Source organism: Perca flavescens, chromosome 15 (genome assembly GCF_004354835.1).
Source record: "Perca flavescens isolate YP-PL-M2 chromosome 15, PFLA_1.0, whole genome shotgun sequence".
Taxonomy (NCBI): domain Eukaryota; kingdom Metazoa; phylum Chordata; class Actinopteri; order Perciformes; family Percidae; genus Perca; species Perca flavescens.
The window spans coordinates 13115240-13137090 of record NC_041345.1 but is presented as its reverse complement, the minus strand read 5'-3'; the positions used below and the strand labels follow the sequence as shown (position 1 = coordinate 13137090).

Here is a 21851-nt window from a genome sequence, read left to right as displayed (position 1 = left end):
CCAGAATGTAGAAGTAATTCAGTCAGTATGAATGTTTGGCAACCCTATGTCAAGGCAAGGCAAGGCAGCTTTATTTGTATAGCACATTTCAGCAACAGGGCAATTCAAAGTGCTTTACATAAAACATTAAAGACCAGTTAAAAACGACTAAAAAATGTAAACATTAAAGAGCAGTTAAAAACGATTTAAAAAAATTTAAAACAGATAAAAGACGAGAATAAAATTTTACAGTGCAGTATAAGAACAAATTAACCGATTCCAACTTGGGCCTCCCAGAGGACTTATGTTAAATGAACAATCCACCCATCTTGGCGTGGAAAAGTACTTTTATTTTCAAGCAGGCAATGGTGGACGAAGTATTAAGTTTTGAGATTTTTTTTTTTTAGTTAAGTAAAAGTAGCAGTACCACAATGAAATAATACTATAAAAGTCCTGCATTCAAAATGAGTAAAAGTATGTATTATGCCAGGTATCCCCAATCAGTGTAACATTTATCATCTATCTTATATATTATTGGAATATTAACACTGATTCATTAACATTTAATTCATTACATGTAAGCAGCATTTTAATGTTGTCAAAGGTAGAGTAATTTATAAACGTGTTATACTGTTGGGTAGTTAAATATATTACAATATATGTTCATAAACTGATGTAGGCCTAAGTATAACATTGTTTTTAAAAGTAAGTGATAAGATGTCAGATGGAGTAGCAGTATAAAGTATGCAACGGAAGAAAAAAAAAAAGCCTCTAAAATTGAAAGCTGCTTTCATTTTACCACTGAAAGCAGCTAAGCATGACTAGATACTCCCATTGAAAATATCCATCATGGAAAAAGTTACATTTTTGTAAATATTGATAGATTCAACTACATGTGCTGAGTAAGATTTCTAATTTATGTAATTAAGTGAAGTTGTGCTCATTTAAAAAAAAAGTACAATATATATACGTTTTTCTTATTTGTCTCTGAAGCGAGCTGTCAAGAAAGCAAATCCGGGTTCACACGTGCGCCCAATTAAGCTAATTAACTCTTCCGTTTGTTGCTAATTCTGTTAGCCGTTCAAGCTGTGAGTCAAACGACGCCGGTGTGTAGATCGAAAGCAGAGAGATGTTTTGCTGTTTTGGTATAGGACTACTGCCAGCCCCACTGCAGGTAGAACATGCATTAAATTGTTCAACTGATTTGAAAATGCTAATGTTTGTTATAAAACTACAACCGAAGTGTGAGAGGCGCATAGCCTCGTTGAGTCTTGGTCAACAAAGTTGTGCTTCAAAATATGCAAGATTTCGTCGTCTTTCAGTCTAAATAGATTTAGGTCAGTGGAATAATCTTTCAGGTTGCTATTCAGTCAGTTAAAGTAGGCTATTTGCAACTTATTTCTTAATTTAATGAGTTTTGTGACTGTTTACATGTAATGTAAAATTTAGTAGAATTACCTTTTTAAAATGTGTTTGTTTTTTTTTATTTTGTTTTTGTTTAAGAGAAATGTAATCTGCCAATGCATTCTAGTCAGTTTTGTATTTCTAAACGTTTACTAAAACACATCCTCAATTGTTTATGAAATGTTATTACTATAGTTTTTGAAGTTGTGTTTTAGTCCCAAAGCATCTATGTGAAAGTTACATTCTTGCTCAGATCTGCATGGGAATGTGCCCTCACCAGGATATCACAGATGAGGGTAAAAAGGCTAAACTCCAGAGCTCTAGAATAGAGCAAGACCTTTGTGAACATGCCCAGACTGAGATGAATGTGGTAAAAATCCTCATGCTTGGTAAGTTTTAAAGGCATTTATTACATGAATGTAGTTTAACAGGTTTCAGTGAAGTGTTGCCATTTTTAAGTAGAAGCATGTCTTTGGTTTGTGTGTGTCAGGAGCTGCAGAGAGTGGAAAGAGCACCCTAATCAAACAGATTAAGATAATCCACAGTCACGGCTTCTCCAAACAGGAGCTCATAAGTTTTAAGGTATTGGACAGCTGCAAGCAAATGAAGCATTTGTTGAGCACTGAACTATCAAACAACTTTCAGCACATCAGTCAAAGGACAAAAGGTTGACCGTCCTTTCCTCTGTAGCATGCAGTACTAGACAACCTGCTGACCTCCATGAAGTTTGTTCTTCAAGGAATGGGAATGCTGAGGATTAATCTTGCTAACAAGAAGAACAAGGTGAGGAGAGATTGTACTTGTACTATTATATTTTAAATTTTTTTTTTTTTTTTTTTTTTTTTTATAATTCAAATATTTGAGTTTTTTATTTTATAACAAAAAACAACACACAACAGTGAGATTCAATGTAAATCTCTGTAAACAGCTGATGTTCAAATTACATTGTAGACATGTAGGTGCAGAAATTGTCCCATTGTTCCTTCATGGTTTCATTCGTACAATGTAGTCTTCCCAGCATCTTTTCGCACGCAGCATTCTCAGTCATTCTTTCTTGTTGGGGCATGAGAGTCCTTCCAAAATCTCAAAATGAGTCTCCAAGTAAACACTGTCTAGGTGATTTGGGCAGATTACAGGATAACCAACCCTGCATGTAACTTAAAACACTGCTCCAAAAAACAGATCACCGGACATTCCCAAAGGGCATGCATCAAAGTACCTTAAGCTATTTGACATTTCCAACAAAGATCGTTTCTGCCAATACCCATTTTATAAAGCCTGGAAGGGGTATAATATATAAAGAATTTTGTATTGAATAAACTTACCCCTAGCTTCTCTAATGTGCAACCCACTGTTTGACAGAATTGAATCCCATGTATCATCATCCATTGTACATCCTAAATCTTTTTATTTTTTATTTTATTAAATGGTTTAATCAAATCTGCTATGTGGTAGCCCACTTTTCATTGCAGCCCCTCTTTGTCACACTAGATGTCAGTCTTCGTCTATATATGACACACACTTTATAATGACCACACACATTGTATAATAATCAATCTCTATCAGTCATCTATACTGACAAGTTCTGATGTTGCAAGACATATTGGTCCATTTGTATCTTCAGGTAGAGTGTTACTTTTAAATAGATTGTGTGTGTGTGTGTGTGTGTGTGTGTGTGTGTGTGTGTGTGTGTGTGTGATATATTATCTCCTGTACTGCAGATGCACGCCCACTCCATCCTGTCCTGCAGTCAGTGTTTGGGGGAAGACCAGGAGCTGCTTCCTTTCGTGGCTCATGCAATCTGTGCCCTTTGGGCCGACCAAGGGGTGCAAGCAGCTGCAGCCAGAGGTTACGAGTTTGAGCTCAATGACTCTGCACTCTAGTGAGTAGAATTACCTAAAGTCATCTACGTTGCACAATTCCACCCAATTATGACTGACAGTGCAAATGTCAAGGGAGATTGCCCAGTAAGAAGCGTGTCATCACATCTTATAAATACAGAGCAACAGTAGAGCAAGTGCTAAGCGTGTGTAGAGCACATTTCTCTTTAAAGCACTCTCTCTAAAAAGCCTAGTCAGCCCTGATTGGCCAGTGTTGAGAGTTTTGACACTTTCATAGTATTTAAATAGCACCCTTACCTGCATTATAATCAAGATGCATAGGAGATATGTTCCAATCGAGACATTTTAATCATCAGTATTTGTTTTGTTTTTAACCACAATACATCTCACTGAATATTGTCAGATTATTTTGAAATGGATATTATTGGAAATCAGCCAGCATGTTTTACCCAACATCTTTGTGGGACATTTTATATGTATGTGGGTGTAGCTGGTTTTTCCATTCGCTGTCCTTCAGCAATTGTGCCCTTTCAATTGTTCACCAACCAAAAAAAGCAGCCTGCACAGTGTCATGAAATCGTAACACCACTCTGCATAGATCATTTGTTGTGTGTGTTGTATCATCAGCTCAAGTGTGGATCATTAACTGAAGTGTGGAATATATTTTGCTAGATGGCATTATTGTTTCTCTCTTCATGCAACCATAAAGTGTGATTGTTTAAACAAATTACCCCCTAACACATTACAAATCTTGTTAAAGTTAAAATGTAATCCTCTTTAAATAGAAATGTAAACCATTTTGTGTAGTTAGTTAGTGTTAACCTTTTAATTATCCAGGTAAGTTGATTTAGAACAAATTTTCATTTGCAACGACGACCTGTCACATTAACGCAGTTAGTCATACCTGTAAGCTGGCCAGTATAACCAGTCTGATCTGATGGCCACTGATCAGTTCCAGTGGAGTTATTTTTTTTTTTTTTGTGTCAAGGGCACCTCAGTTGTGGTAATGAGGGACAAGTGCTGCTCTTTCACTTCCCCACCCAGATTTATCCTGTCAGTCTGTGTATTGAACCAACAACCTCCTGGTCACAAGCTTGCTTCTCCAACCTTTAGGCCACCACTGCCCTACACAAGGGAATTCATGCCAGTGCTGTTAAACATTAGCATCAGTTAGTAGTGTTTATAATGCCGCTCAATCAACACGAGTGCAATGCTAGGTGGGGCTCTCAGTTTTTCTCAAAGTCCATCTGCTTTTTCTTTAGAGGCATTCTGGGAAATGTGCATCATCACAAACACAAAATTTTGTATTGTGACCAGTGTTGGTGGGTGCATACGGTCTTTGATGTAAGGTGGACTTTTCGTTCTGTTCTCTGAGGCAACAAGGCTCAACTCTTGCTGGACTGGCTAGACTGAGATTATGTGACAGTTTCATTATCCTAAACTCAAGTTTAGGAGCTGGAGGATGATCTGAAACTCAACTGGCTGTCTTGCAGTCCGTTCTCACTCTGCTGGACCTCGCATTGATTTCCTTCTCCAGGAATATTGGATAGACTGTTGTGACAAACTAACTTTCCCCAGGACCTGAAGGCACCTCAGTGTGTAAAATGACTTCTCGGACATAAGTTTCAGACATAAGCTTTGGCATAAACAGTTAATGTTGCTAGAAAGAAATTTGAAGTTGACTATTAATGAAACCTGTTTTAGTAATGATTTCTAATCAACACCCTTCATTAACTGGAAGTTGCAAATATTTGCACTTACTCGTATATTGACAGGATAAAGTCACTGACTAGTCTACAACCCGACCATCTAACATAACGGACTGCTTTTTGACTCCATCTTTTGTGAGTGTACTAGGTCATATTTATAAGCTCTCTATAAATAGAAGTACTCTATATAAATTTACCCTTGCACTCCCATAGAGTTGTCAGACTCATGATGGACGGTCAATAAAAATCTAAATCCATCCACATTTTTTTTTTTTTTTTTTTTTTTTAAGTGCCTAATGTAGCCTCCAGAAGAGATGAGTAGTGGGCTACACAAGTATGGTAAGCTGGTTACTATTTTCTTACTTCACACCCCCAGATGTTTTTCATTTTCTAATCTTCAGCAACAACCGCACTGACCCAAGTGACATTACTCTGTTTCAGACTTCACACAGCTCCCTTTTTAAATATTAAACGCACCACAACTTAGAGCCTGCAAAATTACCAATTTTAGTCCTAATAAACCCACGAAATCAGTTGCAACTGAACATTATACCCTTCATGGAGGTAGGATTTGTTGCAGGTCTGTTGTATTAGTTTTAGCTCAGTGTACCAAATAAACTGGTAGCTGGATGTAGAGTAGTGGCCCGGGTGAAACAAACTTGTTCGTGCCACTGAGAAGTTTTACTGCTCTTAAAAATCAAATTACATTAAACTGATCCTAAAGCCTCAAACGGCATGTACTGGAACAACTTCAGTTAAAATGCCCAAATATTGTCTGTCTTCACCTTTTTATATTGGAAGGAAATCTGTCTTGACAAAAGCTTCAATTATTTGAAATGTTTCTGATCACTAAGTGATATTTCTTCTTTACTTTTTATTCCCTCTCCAGTTTCTTTGAGAACATGAGTAGAATCATCGCTCCCAAATACGTTCCTACTGTGATGGATGTTCTGAGAGTCAGAGTGAGGACCTGTGGAATCATTGAGACACAGTTTCAACTTAATGAAATGATCTTTCGGTAAGACTTACTAAACTTGAAGTGCAAATTCAGCAGTGGTTGCAACATGATATACTGTAGCGCTGTGCACAGATAACATATGCCAACATAATGCTGTATAGGAGTTTATAAAGGTAAATAATTTTAGTGTTTGCACTGGGCTCACTGCAAGCATCATATTATACACTTACTGTAAGAGGTGTAATTATGTTACTGAATATGCACGGTTGTTATTAACACAATATTTCATTTTAAAGGGACAATTGAACTCTGGATCTTACGCTATAGATGTGTTATGGCACAGTGAAGTGTTAGTCATATTCCCTTGAAACACCTTACCAAATCTAATTAAGAAATCTTGATATTGAACCTGAAAGCAACATTTAATGCAACTAGGGGATACATTGCATACACGCACACTCACTGAAATATGTACAAACAGAGCAGATACTAAAACCACATGCAGTTTAACACAAGCATGCAGCTACACACATACACTGCACACATACAGAAAATATTACATATACATCAAAAGACTGTAGGCTATACAGTGCATAATATGTACCTGTAGATGCATAACAACTAAGAGTTGCTTGTTTAGGAGTGTGTACCTGAAGAGATGCATGTGTTATGAGTGTAATGGTGACATTTGAATGTGTTAATTGCTTACTTGGTCACGAGGTTCAGCATGTAAATAAGATGGCTGTGGAGTTGTTCAATGGTGGTTTCTCAGCTTTTTAATGTGCATTTCCATTATTGTTATGATTGCTATTGGTAATATCATAGTAAGGGTACAATGTGAAAGAGGGCAGCAAAGTTCCCTGGCCTGTCTGAAGCACAATATTTTAACTTTGGCCAACAACAAACACATTTGACTAAATGTTGGCTGTGGTGGAGTTCCTACAAACCCAAATTACATCTCCAGTAAATTGATTTTTACAGAGACTGCTGGAGACTAAGAGTGAAGGGAATTCTAATCAATTGGTTAAACAAACAAAGCCTAAGCTATGGGTCTTTGAGGACTTTTGGATTTAGATTTATTTTCCATCAGAGTTGCTGTTCATGCAGTTGTTGTACTGTACACTCTTGAACATGCAGCTTTCCTAGAAAGCTGTTTTTGAGCCTCTGGGGACTCCGCCTCACCACTCCCAAAGGGTCCCTGACTAAAGGTGAACTTTTCTGAGCTGAGGGAGGTGGCTGCCTGGGCATGACTCAGATATTGAAATATTGATGGCTTCTCTTTGACTGGTTATTCCATGAATAATGACACAAATATGGAGGCGCGTCCGATGAGAAATTAAAACCCCACCCTCCTAAGCAACCTTTTCGTGATTCTCCTTGCGCTCTGTCCCTTTGCTGTGATGGTGTTCAATGTGTGGGAGTCATAAGAAATGGAATCCATATAGACTGGGGCTTAATTAATATTGCATATACTGTAGCTTCAATGTTAGAACTACATTAAAATGCTTCACTTGGGGAAATGTTAGAGTTCTGATAATTTTACATAACGGGTCTTTCTTTAGTATTGGATACAATCACAGTTTGAATGTGGTTCAAATTGGTTGACAAGATTTCCATTTAGATGCCACAGAACAATAAACCAGCCAAACTGCAATAGTTAAAACCATGTTAATAGTATTACATACTGCCTTTATGCATTCTGTTTGTGTTCCATGCACTAGTTAAGATCGGTCTCTTTCTTTTTTTTTTTTTTTTCAGATTATCTGGTGCCTTCATCTCCATATTTTTCAATTCTAAGCATTACATTTTAATTTCTTAAACTTGCATAACACAATTCTGATAAGTGGCTTCAGAGTGAGACGTATGTCTTGGGCTAATTCCACTAAATGGCTAAATGGCGTCATTTCCTCAACTCTTGCTAGCTGTATCTGTTTACAGGTCTTATTACGCTCTTCCACTAAATCTGAAAAACCATGAAAGCCTTCTTGCAGTCAAGCCAGTCATGATTGTGTTTTTTTTAGTTTTTTTTTCCTCTCTGCACCACAAACTACTGCCATCAAATGCCACAGTTATGGCTTATTGTCCCCAGCTTGTTAAAATTGACTCGTGACCCGGGGGATAAATGCTTTATTCCCTTTGACATGAGTACTGCAATCATGCACCTGGAGACTGTCGGGCCCAAATGGGGGCTCATTACCTGTGTCACCAAGACCCTCGACTTCACTTAGTCAGTGCCAGTTCATATTTTGACATGGATTGGCCCAATATTTAAAATGGGTACTAATTCATATTATTTGATCTCAAGGATATTTCCTTATTCCCCAAGAATACAACATATATACAAAAAAGAATATCATGTCTTTATAGAGCGATTAGAGTGATTCAAGCTATAAACATGTAGAAGATCTTGCTCAATTGCACATTTTCTTTCTTCTTGCACATGTTGTTGATGTGATCAGTTGGAAGCAACTCGTTGGATGAAATGAAGCATGAATTGATTTGTTTGTTTACAGGTTGTATGACGTCGGGGGCCAGCGGAGTGTGAGGAGGAAGTGGCTCAGCTGCTTTGACTGTATTCAGGCTTTGTTGTATGTCGTGGCCCTGAGCAGCTATGATATGACACAGACGGACAAAACCTCAGGGGTATGTTGCAATTGCATGAATTAAATGTGATCTGTTTATATTCTTGCAAAATATACGTAGACATGTTTTGTCTCGGCCTCTACTTTACTTTTTCCGTATTTTCTTTATTAGAATCGGCTACAGGAAAGTCTTGAACTTTTTACATCCATCTGCACCAATACAGTCTTTAGCAGCACCTCACTGGTAAGTTTATTTGCACTTACTTTTAGATGGCTTTCTTAAAAATGAATAATGCGTAGAATACAATAAAGGTATCATTTTAGAGCTTTGTTTTCATGGCCTCTTCCACGGACTGTCCTCCTTTTTTTTTTTTTTTTTTTAAAAGCTTGTCTAAATGTGTGGAGGTGACTAAAGCACTGAGTGGGGCTTTTTAAAATCATTCTTGCCAAGCAGACGGGACACAAACTGGCTATGATTGCATCTGACATACATAATTAGCATACAAAGTTTAATTGAGATGTAGGGCAGGTGATTTCTGTTTAGTAAGTTGGCTGCGAGCACTGTTTCACACTGGGTGTAATTTAGTTTGAATTATTTCTTTCATATTGTGAGGTAGTGGGGCTATTTGCATCGTCATGAATAACTCACTTGTTGGTCACTAGCTTTTATATTTGCACTTGATTAACTTGAGGGCAAGGGTTATCTTATGGCCATTTCCTCTTGCATCATTTCTTTAAAATGTTAATTACATCTTAAATGCTGGGCAGTCAATTGATTTTTCTATTGGCAGAATACAAAGTCTATAGTGGTGGTATAAAATGTTAGAATTGCATATTGACTGGAGATGCAAAACTCAAATTTCTGCCTATCATGTGAACTGCTTTTTTTTTATTTTATTTTTTTAAATGGAGATGCTGACCATTACTACTACTGATGTTACAATTTCTTTTTTTTTCTTTTTTTTTAGTAAAAAGTAAGGGTGTGACAAGATCTCGTTTTATGAGATCTCGCGAGATTAAAACGTGACGAGATTTCTCGTCGAGGTGAAAAGTTGTCTCGTGAGGCGATGTGATCGCCTATTACGCCTTATGTAAACATTGTAAGAAAAAAATGCCGTATACCGCGGCTAACACGAGCACTATGCAAAAACACTTACAGCACCACCACAGCTCTCTACTAACTACTGCACCCACAAAAAAAACATTAAAAGGGCAAACAACTCTAAAAGCCTTTGCATCTCTGCCACCGGTAAGTGCAAGAGCCACGGCAATAACGAGGGACATAGGCGTTTTCATTGCAGCTCATATGAGGCCATTTTCTGTGGTGGAAAATGTCGGATTTCGGCGACTCCTCCACACACTGGAAACGAGGTACGTCATCCCATCACGCGCGCATTTAACTCGCACTGTAGTTCCAAACCTCTACAAAGAAGCCAAGGTCAGTTGAATAAAAAACTATTTTCCATTTATATATTTCATCATTGAGGATTTCTTTAAATTTTTTTTTTTAAAATCTCGTCTCGTTCTCGTGAACCCAATCTCGTGATGTCTCGTCTCGTGGAGTAAGCGTCTCGTCACACCCCTAGTAAAAAGCCACCTAACCGTATTGGGCTCTCAGATGGAACTACAGAGTTTTGTTTGTACAGATACTTAAATGTTGTGAATGTGGTGCATTTTTAGACATGAGTTAGGTTGTGAAAAACTGCACTGAAAGGCATCACCTGGAAAATTTGAATATTGTCACTTTTTTTTAAATTCACAATTCTGATGCCATCTCGCTCTCATACAGATTCTATTTATGAATAAAACTGACCTTTTCCGGGACAAGATCCTACACTCTGGAAGACACTTGAGATTTTACCTTTCTAGTTACAAAGGTATGTTGCTGAGGAATACTTCTTTTTTTGTAAGACTCCAGGCAGAACTGTTTGCGTACAACAAACTTTTGCTTTATGTTTTGGGAGAGTTCAAATAGTAAATTAAACAAGGATAATCAATTTCAAACCTTTTAGTTAATCTTAAATTTAAAAAAGTATACATTATAGTTTCTTTGAATCTTATTTATATTGCAACTGCCCCAATGTTGAGTAATGAACCCCCAAATTTAGAAACTGATTAAGTATATACTGCTGACTTGGGATTCTCCAGTTCTTGTTCAAATCTGCTACTCAACGAGTTGACAACTTGGAGGTATTTTCTCTTAACTGAATTTTAAATTCCTCAAGGAATTTATATGCATTTCTTTGTTTTTCTGGATGGCATGCTGCATCCTCCCTGTCCATTGGGTAATCTGAATTCCTAGATATTTCAAATAATCTGTATATCATTAATTCTGGCCAGAGCATGGTCATACATATTTTAGACTCATGTTTTATTTGTGTATATTCAGGAGGATAACTTGTGTACGGATTCTCACCAGAAGCCAGTTTCTTGTTTTTATTTATTTTATTTAATAAATTAAACTACCCCAGTGTGCTTGTAGTTTGGGCTGTATAGTTAAACCGAGCCGTCACTTTACTGAACTCAGTCGGATGTCTCAAGATTTGGTATGTTTCTTCTTTTGACCTCATTCAGGCGCAGATGTTGATGTGGATGCTGCAGCCCACCACATAACTGCCATGTTCTCCTCATGTAACCGCAGTCCTGACAAGCTAGTGTACCACCACTTCACCACGGCAACAGACACCACAAACGTACAAGTGGTCTTTTACATGGTCATAGATCAGGTTATGAAGGAGAACCTAGCAGCTGTCCAGCTGCTGTAAAAGTCACCTGAAGGCTGTAAGATGAGTGTTTATTTATTCAGTGCTGGTATTTTTATTTCATCGGTTGTTTTCCTGTGTGCAAATCATGTATTTAAGCAGCGAATATTAACATGATAAGGCTGCACTTTACCCATTTATTTTAAAACCTTTCTTAAATAAAATATTTATTGATACACTTGGTCCCTTTTTGTAATGTTGTTATATCTATTCCCCATTATAAACGATTTTTTGTTTCTCCAGTTATAAAGTCTGACATGTTCAACACTTTGGTCCTTTTAATCAGTGAGCTGTTTGTATTATATTTTCTTGGTTTACATCCTACACATTTTATGCTTCTGAAACACCCATCACTGAATGAATAACCAAATGCCAAAATGATTGCAAGTTACAGGGTTGACATAATTGATGTTTGCAAAAATGCAGAGATTTACTTATCCTCAGTGTAGATGAGAAGATAAATCATTACATTGTAATGTGTTTTGCATTCAATAATTTCAACAAGGGGCTGCAATATGATTCATTTAATAAACTCAGATATATGTACATTTAATACACTACTTTTACAGCTTTAGTTTTTAAAACTGGTTCATCACAAAATCAATGAATAAATGGGTGAAGTGATAAATTAAAAGTAGCATATCTTGCATCTAGTGCAACATTTAGTGTTAAAATTAAAGTTAGACATGTAGATTTGTTTTCTTCCCCATCATCCAGCCCAGCTGTCTGCTTCACTGCTCAGTCTCCTGCACAGTCTGCAGAGTCCAGAGTGAGGAAGACGTCCGCTTGGCACTTAAATGAGCCTTTGATTTCCTGGAAGAGTTCACAGCTCTGCAGGTTTGGTGTAATGTCTTTGATGCAAACAGGCTGTTGGGGAGGAACAGAAATTGTTAAATTAGAAAAATGTAGGCCTAATCTTTAAATTCTGTACACTTGAATCAGACATTGTGATGCTCGATATTCCTGCAGAGAACACTAATCAAGATTTTATTTATATGGACCTCATCTCAAAAGTACTTCAACCCCGTCATGTCAAACCGGTTGTGAAAATGATAACTAAGCACATTTACCTCTTTCCATTTCATGCTACTTTTTCCACTCCACATTTCAAAGGGGAGTACTGCACTTGACATTTTTGGACAGTTTTTACTAGTAACTTTGCTGATTAAGATTACATTTCAAGAGATTACATTACATATATAATATAGATTCAATGCATAGTAAAATCTGACCATTCTGCTTCTTATATTTCACTTAACTTGTATGAAAGTAGATTTATAATGTGACTAAAAGATCAGAATATGTTTTTTAAACTTGTAAATCCGACTTTCTTAGTTTCAGTAGTGCTGACTGGACAGCTCCTCCACGACTGAAATGACCGTGAGTCCGGAAAAGTGATTTTTGTTTTGTTTAAACTAAATCATGTATACATTGATAAAAATATATAGTCTATATTGATTCTACAATATTTCCTTTCAGTACAATATTGGGCAGTAATGCCTTAAGTTTAAAATCTGAAATGTAATTTAGCCTAACTTGTTTCCAGCCTTTTATTTTAAAGATGGCACATAGCTTTTGTTTTGAATTTTAAAGAGAAATAGGATATTAAGGTTAAACATTTTAAATAAAGTATTAGCGCTCTTGCGGTGAGCTGCCGCGTAATGGCCTCCTACCCATATGTTGATAAAATCGATCACCACTCACCATCGTCTTCAGGATGAAATTGCGCGGAGGGAATTCAGGAGACACGCTGTTGGTCGCCAGCTCTTCGCTGTCTGACGGCTCCGGCTCGGCTCTCCTGACGTACGGTGACCTCCGGATACCGGACAGCAAGCCGGACGCCCTGCCCACCGAGTAGTAGCTTGGGCCGGCCACCTGCTTGTACCAAGCCTCCGTCGGACTGCAAGCCACCAGCACGGAGATCACCACGACGGGGAACACGGATTTAGCGGGCATCTCCATGTCGAGCACTGAAGGTTGTTCCTGCGCACCTCTGACTGACTGGTGGTTCCCGTTGTCGCCGCTCACTACTTCAGTCTTTATTGGGACCCCGTCATCATTCTCGCAATGTCGTCAACATAAACTGTCCCGCAGGGGGCGATTTACACACACACCTCAGAGAAACCCACTCCTCCTGGCGAGCTCTGTTTGAAATATCTGTTCATCTTCAATGTTTGAAATGAAATGTTGAACTTAAATCACCACATCAAATTCTGTCATAAAATCTGATTTTTGAAAAGCAATTGTGAAGTCTTCATGTTGTGCTGATATAAATTAAGGCAGGTAACATAACTCCTGAGTAATTTTTAAGATTCATAGAAGTATAGAATAAATATTGCCCCCATTACTCAAACATGGGAAAGTACTCCCAAAATGTGTACAGAAATGACTTGGCTAGAGACAATGTTAGTGTATATCACTGTGTCTTACGTTTTTTTTTAACCTTAAAGCCCAAACTTAATACTAAATTAACAGTATTTTACATTACATTTTACATTAAACAACTAGTACATTTGACAGTGTCAATCAACTATCAAAAGTACAAAATGGAAAATAGATTTTGTGACAACTCTGATATGACCACAACAAAGCAACATGCAGTAAGATGCCAGTATGCAGGACATACTGTATGTTTCATGTGCTGGTTTCACACATCTAAACAGAAAAAGCTGAAGTGGAGGGCTGAGTGCGATGCATGTGACCTGGTTTCACAGACTGAAAACTTTGTTAGAGCAACCCAAGACCTTCTTTTCCCCCCCCCCATTACAGGAAGCTGTGTTTAAAGTACGTAGATTAAGAAGCAGATAAAGGAAAGCAAAAACTCATTCACTGTGTATTTTGAGAAAAGGCCATCAACAACCCCTGCAGAGCATTTTACAAACATTTTAGGATCAATTACAACCTTGATGATTTGTAAGATGTGCATTGTGACGTGGACACTGATGCCACTGTTTCTGGCTGGTAAGAACAACACTTACATATCATGTAATGTTTCATTTAAAGTATTTAAAAAAAAAAATCTTACAGGGTATGAATGAATCCATCTCTTTCAGGTGTTCTCTGCAATACATGGGAAGTGGTATACCATCAGCAACGTATCTGTACAGTGAAAGGCTCGTCTGCTGTCATTCCTTGTTCATTCTACTATCCTGAGAACCTGAGAGTGAAAAGAGTCATGTGGGTTCATGTTAAGTCTCATCCTTTCAGGACTCTCTTTATTTCTGACAGGAAGATGAAACAAGTCACTTCAACATTCCAGTATTTTGGTGACAAACATCAAAATTGTTCTTTAAAAATACACCAAGTGGAGCATAATGATACAGGGAAATACACCTTCAGATTTACAACTAACTCCAAAGGGGGCAAGTGGACTGGTAGAGTTGGCTCAACACTAAAGGTTGTTGGTAAGTTTTCACAATATAAATATAGTTGTGAATCTTCTCAGCAGTTCAATCCATAAAGTTTGAATCTAAAGCAATAGCCTACTTTGCTCTTCTAGATTTGAGCATTTCGGTTACAAAGCTTAATGGAAACGGAACAACAAAGGAGGGCGACTCTGTGAATCTGACCTGCAGGAACAGCTGTGATGGGAGTAAACTTCTATCTGCTTTCACCTGGTTTAAGAATGGAGAACCTATAACTGAAGGACCTACACTTTATTTAAGCAACATGTCCTCCACAAACTCTGGAAACTACACTTGTTCTCTGAAAACACACACAGCAACAACTTCAGGAGTCATACATATTGATGTTGAGTGTGAGTATTGGACACGAGATCAACACTTGAGAGAATAAAATAAAAAACGATGTGATTTCGATAATGAAAATGAAATCTACCAAATTGCATGACATGATTTCTGTGATAGTTAATAGCTCCAGTTTTGTAATTTACCTTGCGGGATTAATAAAGTATAAATTATTATTATGATTTTCTTTCAGATGGCCCCAAGAACACATCAGTGTCTGTCAGACCCTCGATGGAGGCAGACGGCGGCAGCAACATAACCCTGACCTGCAGCAGCCATGCAAACCCCCCAGTGGAGAATTATACTTGGTTTAAAATGGATGATGGCGATATAATGGATGTTGGAAACGGGCCTGTGTTCGTCCCTGGTGATGGTGGCCAGTATTTATGCAGTGCCACCAACAAACATGGAAGCCAAAACTCTTCTGTTTATACTTTAAAAATTAAACGTAAGTGGATATTTATTTGCTCATTATACCAGTCCTTTAGTGTCTTTCTCTAATTGAACTCATGCTTCGTTGACTCTTTTGTTTTGTTGACATTGACTTCATCTTTGTTTGGGGTCCCGCTGACCCTACTGCAGTATGTGTAAAAATAATGCTTATTTGCGAAATCAACCATTGTTTTCCTGCAAAATATATATATATATATATATATATATATTTCTTAATTTGTAAGTTGTGTGGAAATGACAATAAAGCGGTGTAATTAAACCAAATGTGTTATATAGAATTTGCATGAACAAATGTACATTATGTTATAGTGGTGTTACTTGTGTTTGAAGTGAATAGACTCCAGGGAGTTGGACTACTTTATATATATATATATAACTCCAAATAGGGTCAATTGAATTAATCTCTTTTGTAAATAATTTTGTGCCACATATTTTAAGACTGATTAAACAATGAGTCATTAAAACAGCTCTAACACACTGCCTTTGTTTTACAGCATACTGGGCAACATGTACCAGAGATGTACTGATCATTGCTACTGTTGCTGTGCTCCTGATTGGGATTACTGTTACCGCCGTCAGAAGGTAAGCTGTATTTGTAGCCCCTTTTCCAACATGCACCAGACAAGTATTTAGGATGATGCTTTACTCCAGTAAAAGTATAGTGATAATACATTCTCTTTTTTAAGTGGAAGTCCTGAATTCAAATATTACTTAAGTAAAAGTATATAAGTGTTATAAAAAATGTAGCCTATTTTAAGTTTCAAAAGTAAAAGCACTGATTATGCAGAACAGACCCTGTTACCGTATTCATTCAGATTAAAGTATAAGCAACATTTAAATGTAGCTGGTTGAGATGGAGGAAATACTTAGGAGGTTATACTGTTTGCCAGTTTAATCAATGGTAATGCATCATATCTATAAAGGTATCATATGTATGTACCGTATGTAAAGTCTTGCACACAGGTGTTTTCACTTATGTTACCTAATCAGGTCCTGTCAGCAAAACGGATCAAAAGCATCTTTTTTTTCACTAAACATGGCCTGATGTGGCAGAATAAATGATCCTTGCACTGTGTTATTCATTGCTCAGGGGTCTGCTGATGTACATTATGATCATGTCTTAGCAAAGATCACATTTCTTTGTTTCAGACTCCACAAAAAAAAGACGTGGGTACCAGAGACAGAGGAGGACATACAGGTGACATTTTTGTGGCATACATTCTAGACAGTACGCTGCATACTATATTACAATTAGGGCTGGGAATTTCTCAGAGGTTGTCTGCAAATCAGTAAAGCTAAGTTAAAAGGCAAGTCAAACCCACATCCTAAGTCTCTGCTCACTGACATACCATGATGGACATCAGATAAGAGAAAGCGGAGGTCGTTTTGGTTGTGTGAGTGAAACAGAAGTTCATAACAGAAACATAAAGGTAGAATTTGAAACATAAGGAGGGCATTGTTCTACACTAATTGAAATTGTTTTATTTCTTTATGATTGTATGCAGAATACAGACTATGTCAACTGGCTGCTCTGTGACAACCAATCACAACAGGGCAATCAGTACGAGGAAGCAGCAACAGAAGTCGTCTATGCAACTGTACACTTCACCAACAAAAGAAAGTCAAACGTGAGATGTTTTTACACTTAATTTAATCCATTTGTTCCACGTTTGATGCATTGGAGGCACATGAACTGATTGACCGTATCACCTGCAGGCTACAGCAGATGGCCTCCCATAATAATGAAGACGTAGTTTACATCACAGTGTGCAGGTGAAGCTCATGAAACACACATTTAATGAATTATTATTTGCATAAAATGGCTTCAGTGCAAACATTTTTGTTCTCTTTTTCAGGAACCAACTATCAAACCCTTTATAGATGGAGCCTCCCCAATTTGAAATCAAACACACGCTGTTTTGCAGTAATACGTGGGTTTTGAGGGTATTTGGTTTCTGATTTTTTTCTTACTTTTTACAAATATGTAAGATGTGCTGCACATGCATTGCAGTAAAGATAAATATTATAATCCAGATGAGGAAAAGAAACTGTGAAATTATTAAAAACAACACATTAGAACACATCTAACCCCTTAACACTAGTAACTCAAAATAAAAGATACCACCAAGAGTCATAAACCAAAAACAGAAAACAAAAACTCATTGGGATTTCTGTAAATAAGAGACATCTTCATGAAGGTACAGATTATTGGGTACATTTGTTTTTGTTTTAATGCATGTTATTGTATTTCTTTCACCGTTCCTCTGTGTCACATGTGTTTGGATCGTGTGCACACACACACACTGCCTTTTAAGTTGCTTTCTGGTGCTCGGTGTTTTTATAAATCACATGGATTCCTGTTTTGTGCTTTTGGCACTGTACGTAAGTTAATTTACTTCCTGTAGTCTTTAGTTCCTGAGCATCTCAGGAGTTGTCTAAAATCATGTTCCCAACTGTAAACCTGCGCTACTGACAAGGCTGTAAAATCTGGAAATATGTGAAATAAATAGCTTAATTATGTGAGATATAAATTATTGTACTGGATAAATGAGAGCAAAACAAAAACAGTGTAGCCTACAGTGAAACTAAATGTGTCCCTGCTGTTTAGTGGTCTTTCTTTTTGTTGATGCAATGAGTTAAACTGACCAGGTCCACATATACATAATACATACCACATAGAGTCATGCATGCAGTTCTTCACTGCAAAAATTACGTAATGTTTAAAATCTTAAACACTCTTCAACATAATTTACCAAGAGAATGAGGTGACTTCACTTGTTTCTAATAATCAATTGACGCAGCAGAAACAGAGATATCCTCTTCTTTATCCCCCACATTCTTCTTCCTCGCAAAACATTGTGCCTGCATTACCCACAATCCATCTCTATCGCTGACAGTTTGATCAAGCAGAGCTAAGAAGTGGACTTCAGGTATGGTGAGCTCACTTCTCTTCAACTCCACACCTCCAGATTCATTTCATTTTCAAACTTGTAGTCTTAAGCCCCAACCAACGCTGACTTAAGTGACATCATTTAAGGCAATTTATCAGACTTCGCTCAGCTCCCTGGAGCAAAAGGCTTTATACAACTTCTTCACATATGCAGTGCAGTGGTACTTTTGATGTGTAAAATTGAGTTTAATAGCTGATGATTTGTATTGGTGCAGTATATAACAAGGTACAGGTTCAACAATACTGTAGTTTACGTATTGTATGCACATAGCATTTAGCGGCAAGTTACCAAAAGTAAACATGGAAAATGAATACGGCTAAAAATTACTTTAACAATTGAGTACAGTCATTCCACTAAATAGTAACACTTGGTTAGTGTTGTTTAAAAAACATCACAGTACCTCTGACTGCTCTACACACAAGAAAGCAACATTATTAGTGCGTGATGTGCACTGTTTCCTCTATGCATGGTCTGGTTCCATATGTATACCACTCAGGTTCAGATTGAAGCTGTGTATTGAGTCTGTGGTGTGAGTGACCTGATTTCAGGGGCTGAGAATGTTTTTAAGAGACGATCAAAAACGGTACACACAGTACAATACAGGAAGCTTTGTTTAGTGGAGGAATAAGGGAAAAGACACAATAACTCTGTGAAAACAATTAATGTAGCCTGCGGAGACTTTTGCTGAACACTTAAAATCAAATAGAGACATGTGTGTTGAAGGCAGAAACCTGACATGGACACTGACGCTGCTGTTTCTGACTGGTAAGTACAACATTTCACTCTCATTTAAGGTAGCATTATTATGGTGAAATAATGCATGCATCAATACATCTCTTTCAGGTGCTCTTTGCAGTCAGTGGAAAGTGAATTATCAAGAGCAACATATCTGTGCAGTGAAAGACTCGTCTGTTGTCATTCCTTGTTCATTTTACTATCCTAACAACCTGATAGTACAAAGTGTTATATGGGGTCATGAAAAATATAATATTTTTGATGGTCCTTTCATATTTGACAGCAAGTTGAATAAAACCTCCTTGAGATTTCAGTATATTGGTGACACAAATCACAATTGTTCTTTAAAAATACACCAAGTGGAGCATAATGATACAGGAAAACACACCTTCAGATTTACAACTAACTCCAACGAGGGCAAGTGGACTGGTACAGATGGCTCAACATTAAAGGTTGTTGGTAAGTTGTCATAATAAAACTATAGTTGTGAATCTTCTCTGCACTTTAATCCATAATTAAACTGAAGCGGCACTTTGCTCTTCTAGATTTGAGCATTTCGGTTACAAAGCTTAATGGAAACGGAACAACAAAGGAGGGCAACTCTGTGAATCTGACCTGCAGAAACAGCTGTGATGGCAGTAAACTTCTATCTGCTTTCACCTGGTTTAAGAATGGAGAACCTATAACTGAAGGACCTACACTTTATTTAAGCAACATGTCCTCCACAAACTCTGGAAACTACACTTGTTCTCTGAAAACACACACAGCAACAACTTCAGGAGTCATACATATTGATGTTGAGTGTGAGTATTGGACACGAGATCAACACTTGAGAGAATGAAATAAAAACGATGTGATTTAGATAATGAAAATTAAATCTACCAATTTGCGACATGATTTCTGTGATAGTTAATAGCTCCAGTTTTGTAATTTACCTTGCGGGATTAATAAAGTATAAATTATTATTATGATTTTCTTTCAGATGGCCCCAAGAACACATCAGTGTCTTTCAGACCCTCGATGGAGGCAGACGGCGGCAGCAACATAACCCTGACCTGCAGCAGCCATGCAAACCCCCCAGTGGAGAATTATACTTGGTTTAAAATGGATGATGGCGATATAATGGATGTTGGAAACGGGCCTGTGTTCGTCCCTGGTGATGGCCAGTATTTATGCAGTGCCACCAACAAACATGGAAGCCAAAACTCCTCTGTTTATACTTTAAAAAATAAACGTAAGTGGATATTTATTTGCTCATATTTAGTGTCTTTGATCAACCTTTGCTTGAACAGTGTTTTTTTTATTGTTTTTTTATTATTTAAGGCTCATCAAAGCTGAATTGAAACAATCATTTTTAAACGAGTAGATTGTGTCACATCTTTTGACTTTTATTTGATACCTTCATTCTTGTCTCACAAAGCTAAGACACTGCCTTTGTTACACAGAATATTGGACATTTACCAGAGATGTACTTATCATTCCCATAATTGCCGCTGTTTCTGTGCTTCTGATTTTGACCACTGTTATTGCCATCATAAGGTAAGCTGTATTTACACTTTATGACTTATATAGCTCACATACACAACAATCATGCGATGATGTTCAAAAGTCTTTTAATGTGTTTCAGACTCAAAAGTAAAAGGACAAGAGAGCCAGAGACTGACTGTGAGGAGGACATACAGGTGTCACTATCATTATATTTACTATTTAAAGCTCATTATGGTTCTATTATGTTCTAAATTTGTACGTGATTTAAAGCTGGGTGACATATACAGTATCCCGTACATTACAGGTTAAGATGTTAGTTGCACTGAGGTTGTCTACAAACATGCATGCAAGCAAGTACAACCCATGAGGTTGTTTTTTGTTGTGTGTAAAAAGGCCATGTGGTAGGGGGAGAACTGAATGTAGAACTGAGAACTGAATGTAAGAGGATATTGTTCTACACTAATTCATCATTTTTATATTCATGCATATTCAGAATACAGTCTATGTCAACTATCCTGTTTTTGACAATAACCAATCACAAGAGAGAATTGGATGTGAGGAACAAACACTGGAGCTCATCTACACAACTGTTGACTTTCACACCAAGAGAAAGTCAAACATGTGAGATATTTCATGTTACCTATTTTTCACACATAATAATTAATGTTGCATTAGAGGCACTCATCAACTGTATCGCCTGCAGGGAGCAGCAGATGGCTTCCCATAACGATGACGAAGTGGTTTACAGCACAGTGTGCAGGCAGGCTAAAGCTCAGCAAGTACATACTTATCTTTAATCAATAAGATTATCTCAAGACAGTGCAAATGTTTTATTTTTTCCTTCTTTCTTTTTCAGGGAACTCTTGAACCCTTCATATGTTGAAACTCTCTGATTGGACAACAAGCACATGCCGTTTTGCAGGAAAAGGAAACAAATTGTGGCAAAATATCACAAACATACAAAAACCCATTTTCTTCTATCAACGCTAATTCTTGTTGATCAAAGTGAAGACCAAAAAATGAATGTGAAATGTAAAAACATATCTCAAGTTTTCATCAAAGAGAAAAATAAAAGTTAAGTTGTATTTTTTTTATGCATGTTATTGTATTTCTTTCACCATGCCTCTGGATCATATGTGTGTGGATGTGCACTAGCTGGCTGTTACGTTGCTTTCTGGTGCTCAGCGTTTTACAAATAATAAATTCTCATTTTGGCGGTGTGGAAGTTCATTTACTGTCTGAA

The 21851-nt window shown here is 37.3% G+C and overlaps 2 protein-coding genes across 5 annotated transcripts; one reads left to right on the top strand and one right to left on the bottom strand.

The window, feature by feature from the left end:
* The first annotated feature begins 964 nt into the window (after nucleotides 1–964).
* On the top strand, nucleotides 965–11416 carry LOC114569488 (guanine nucleotide-binding protein G(o) subunit alpha). 4 transcript variants are annotated; one of them, XM_028599323.1, is made up of 10 exons: nucleotides 965–1153; nucleotides 1664–1772; nucleotides 1874–1965; nucleotides 2074–2166; nucleotides 3105–3265; nucleotides 5823–5951; nucleotides 8405–8534; nucleotides 8646–8717; nucleotides 10263–10350; nucleotides 11048–11416. In XM_028599323.1, the coding sequence occupies exons 1-10, from the start codon at nucleotides 1109–1111 to the stop codon at nucleotides 11236–11238; spliced, it is 1110 nt and encodes a 369-aa protein (XP_028455124.1). In that variant the 5' UTR covers nucleotides 965–1108; the 3' UTR covers nucleotides 11239–11416. The 4 variants fall into 4 exon arrangements, with proteins under 4 accessions (XP_028455124.1, XP_028455123.1, XP_028455126.1 ...); XM_028599322.1 differs by having other exon boundaries at nucleotides 966–1153; nucleotides 1637–1772; XM_028599325.1 differs by lacking the exon at nucleotides 965–1153 and adding an exon at nucleotides 1185–1316.
* Nucleotides 11417–11856: 440 nt separating this feature from the next.
* On the bottom strand, nucleotides 11857–13364 carry LOC114570324 (neuropeptide B). The gene is made up of 2 exons (XM_028600591.1): nucleotides 12940–13364; nucleotides 11857–12102 (listed from the first exon to the last, which is right to left on the bottom strand). Exons 1-2 carry the CDS (start codon nucleotides 13195–13197, stop codon nucleotides 11974–11976), a joined length of 387 nt encoding a protein of 128 aa, XP_028456392.1. The 5' UTR covers nucleotides 13198–13364; the 3' UTR covers nucleotides 11857–11973.
* Between the last annotated feature and the right edge of the window lie 8487 nt (nucleotides 13365–21851).

Bases quoted from the DNA above. Each gene is read 5' to 3' on its own strand.
- LOC114569488 (XM_028599322.1), top strand. From the start codon at position 1,109: ATGTTTTGCTGTTTTGGTATAGGACTACTGCCAGCCCCACTGCAG. The intron at 8,535-8,645 runs GTATGTTGCAAT...TTTCTTTATTAG, and splicing joins AGACGGACAAAACCTCAGGG to AATCGGCTACAGGAAAGTCT. The intron at 8,718-10,262 runs GTAAGTTTATTT...GCTCTCATACAG, and splicing joins TCTTTAGCAGCACCTCACTG to ATTCTATTTATGAATAAAAC.
- LOC114570324 (XM_028600591.1), bottom strand. From the start codon at position 13,197: ATGGAGATGCCCGCTAAATCCGTGTTCCCCGTCGTGGTGATCTCCGTG. The intron at 12,103-12,939 runs GTGAGTGGTGAT...CCTCCCCAACAG, and splicing joins ATTTCATCCTGAAGACGATG to CCTGTTTGCATCAAAGACAT.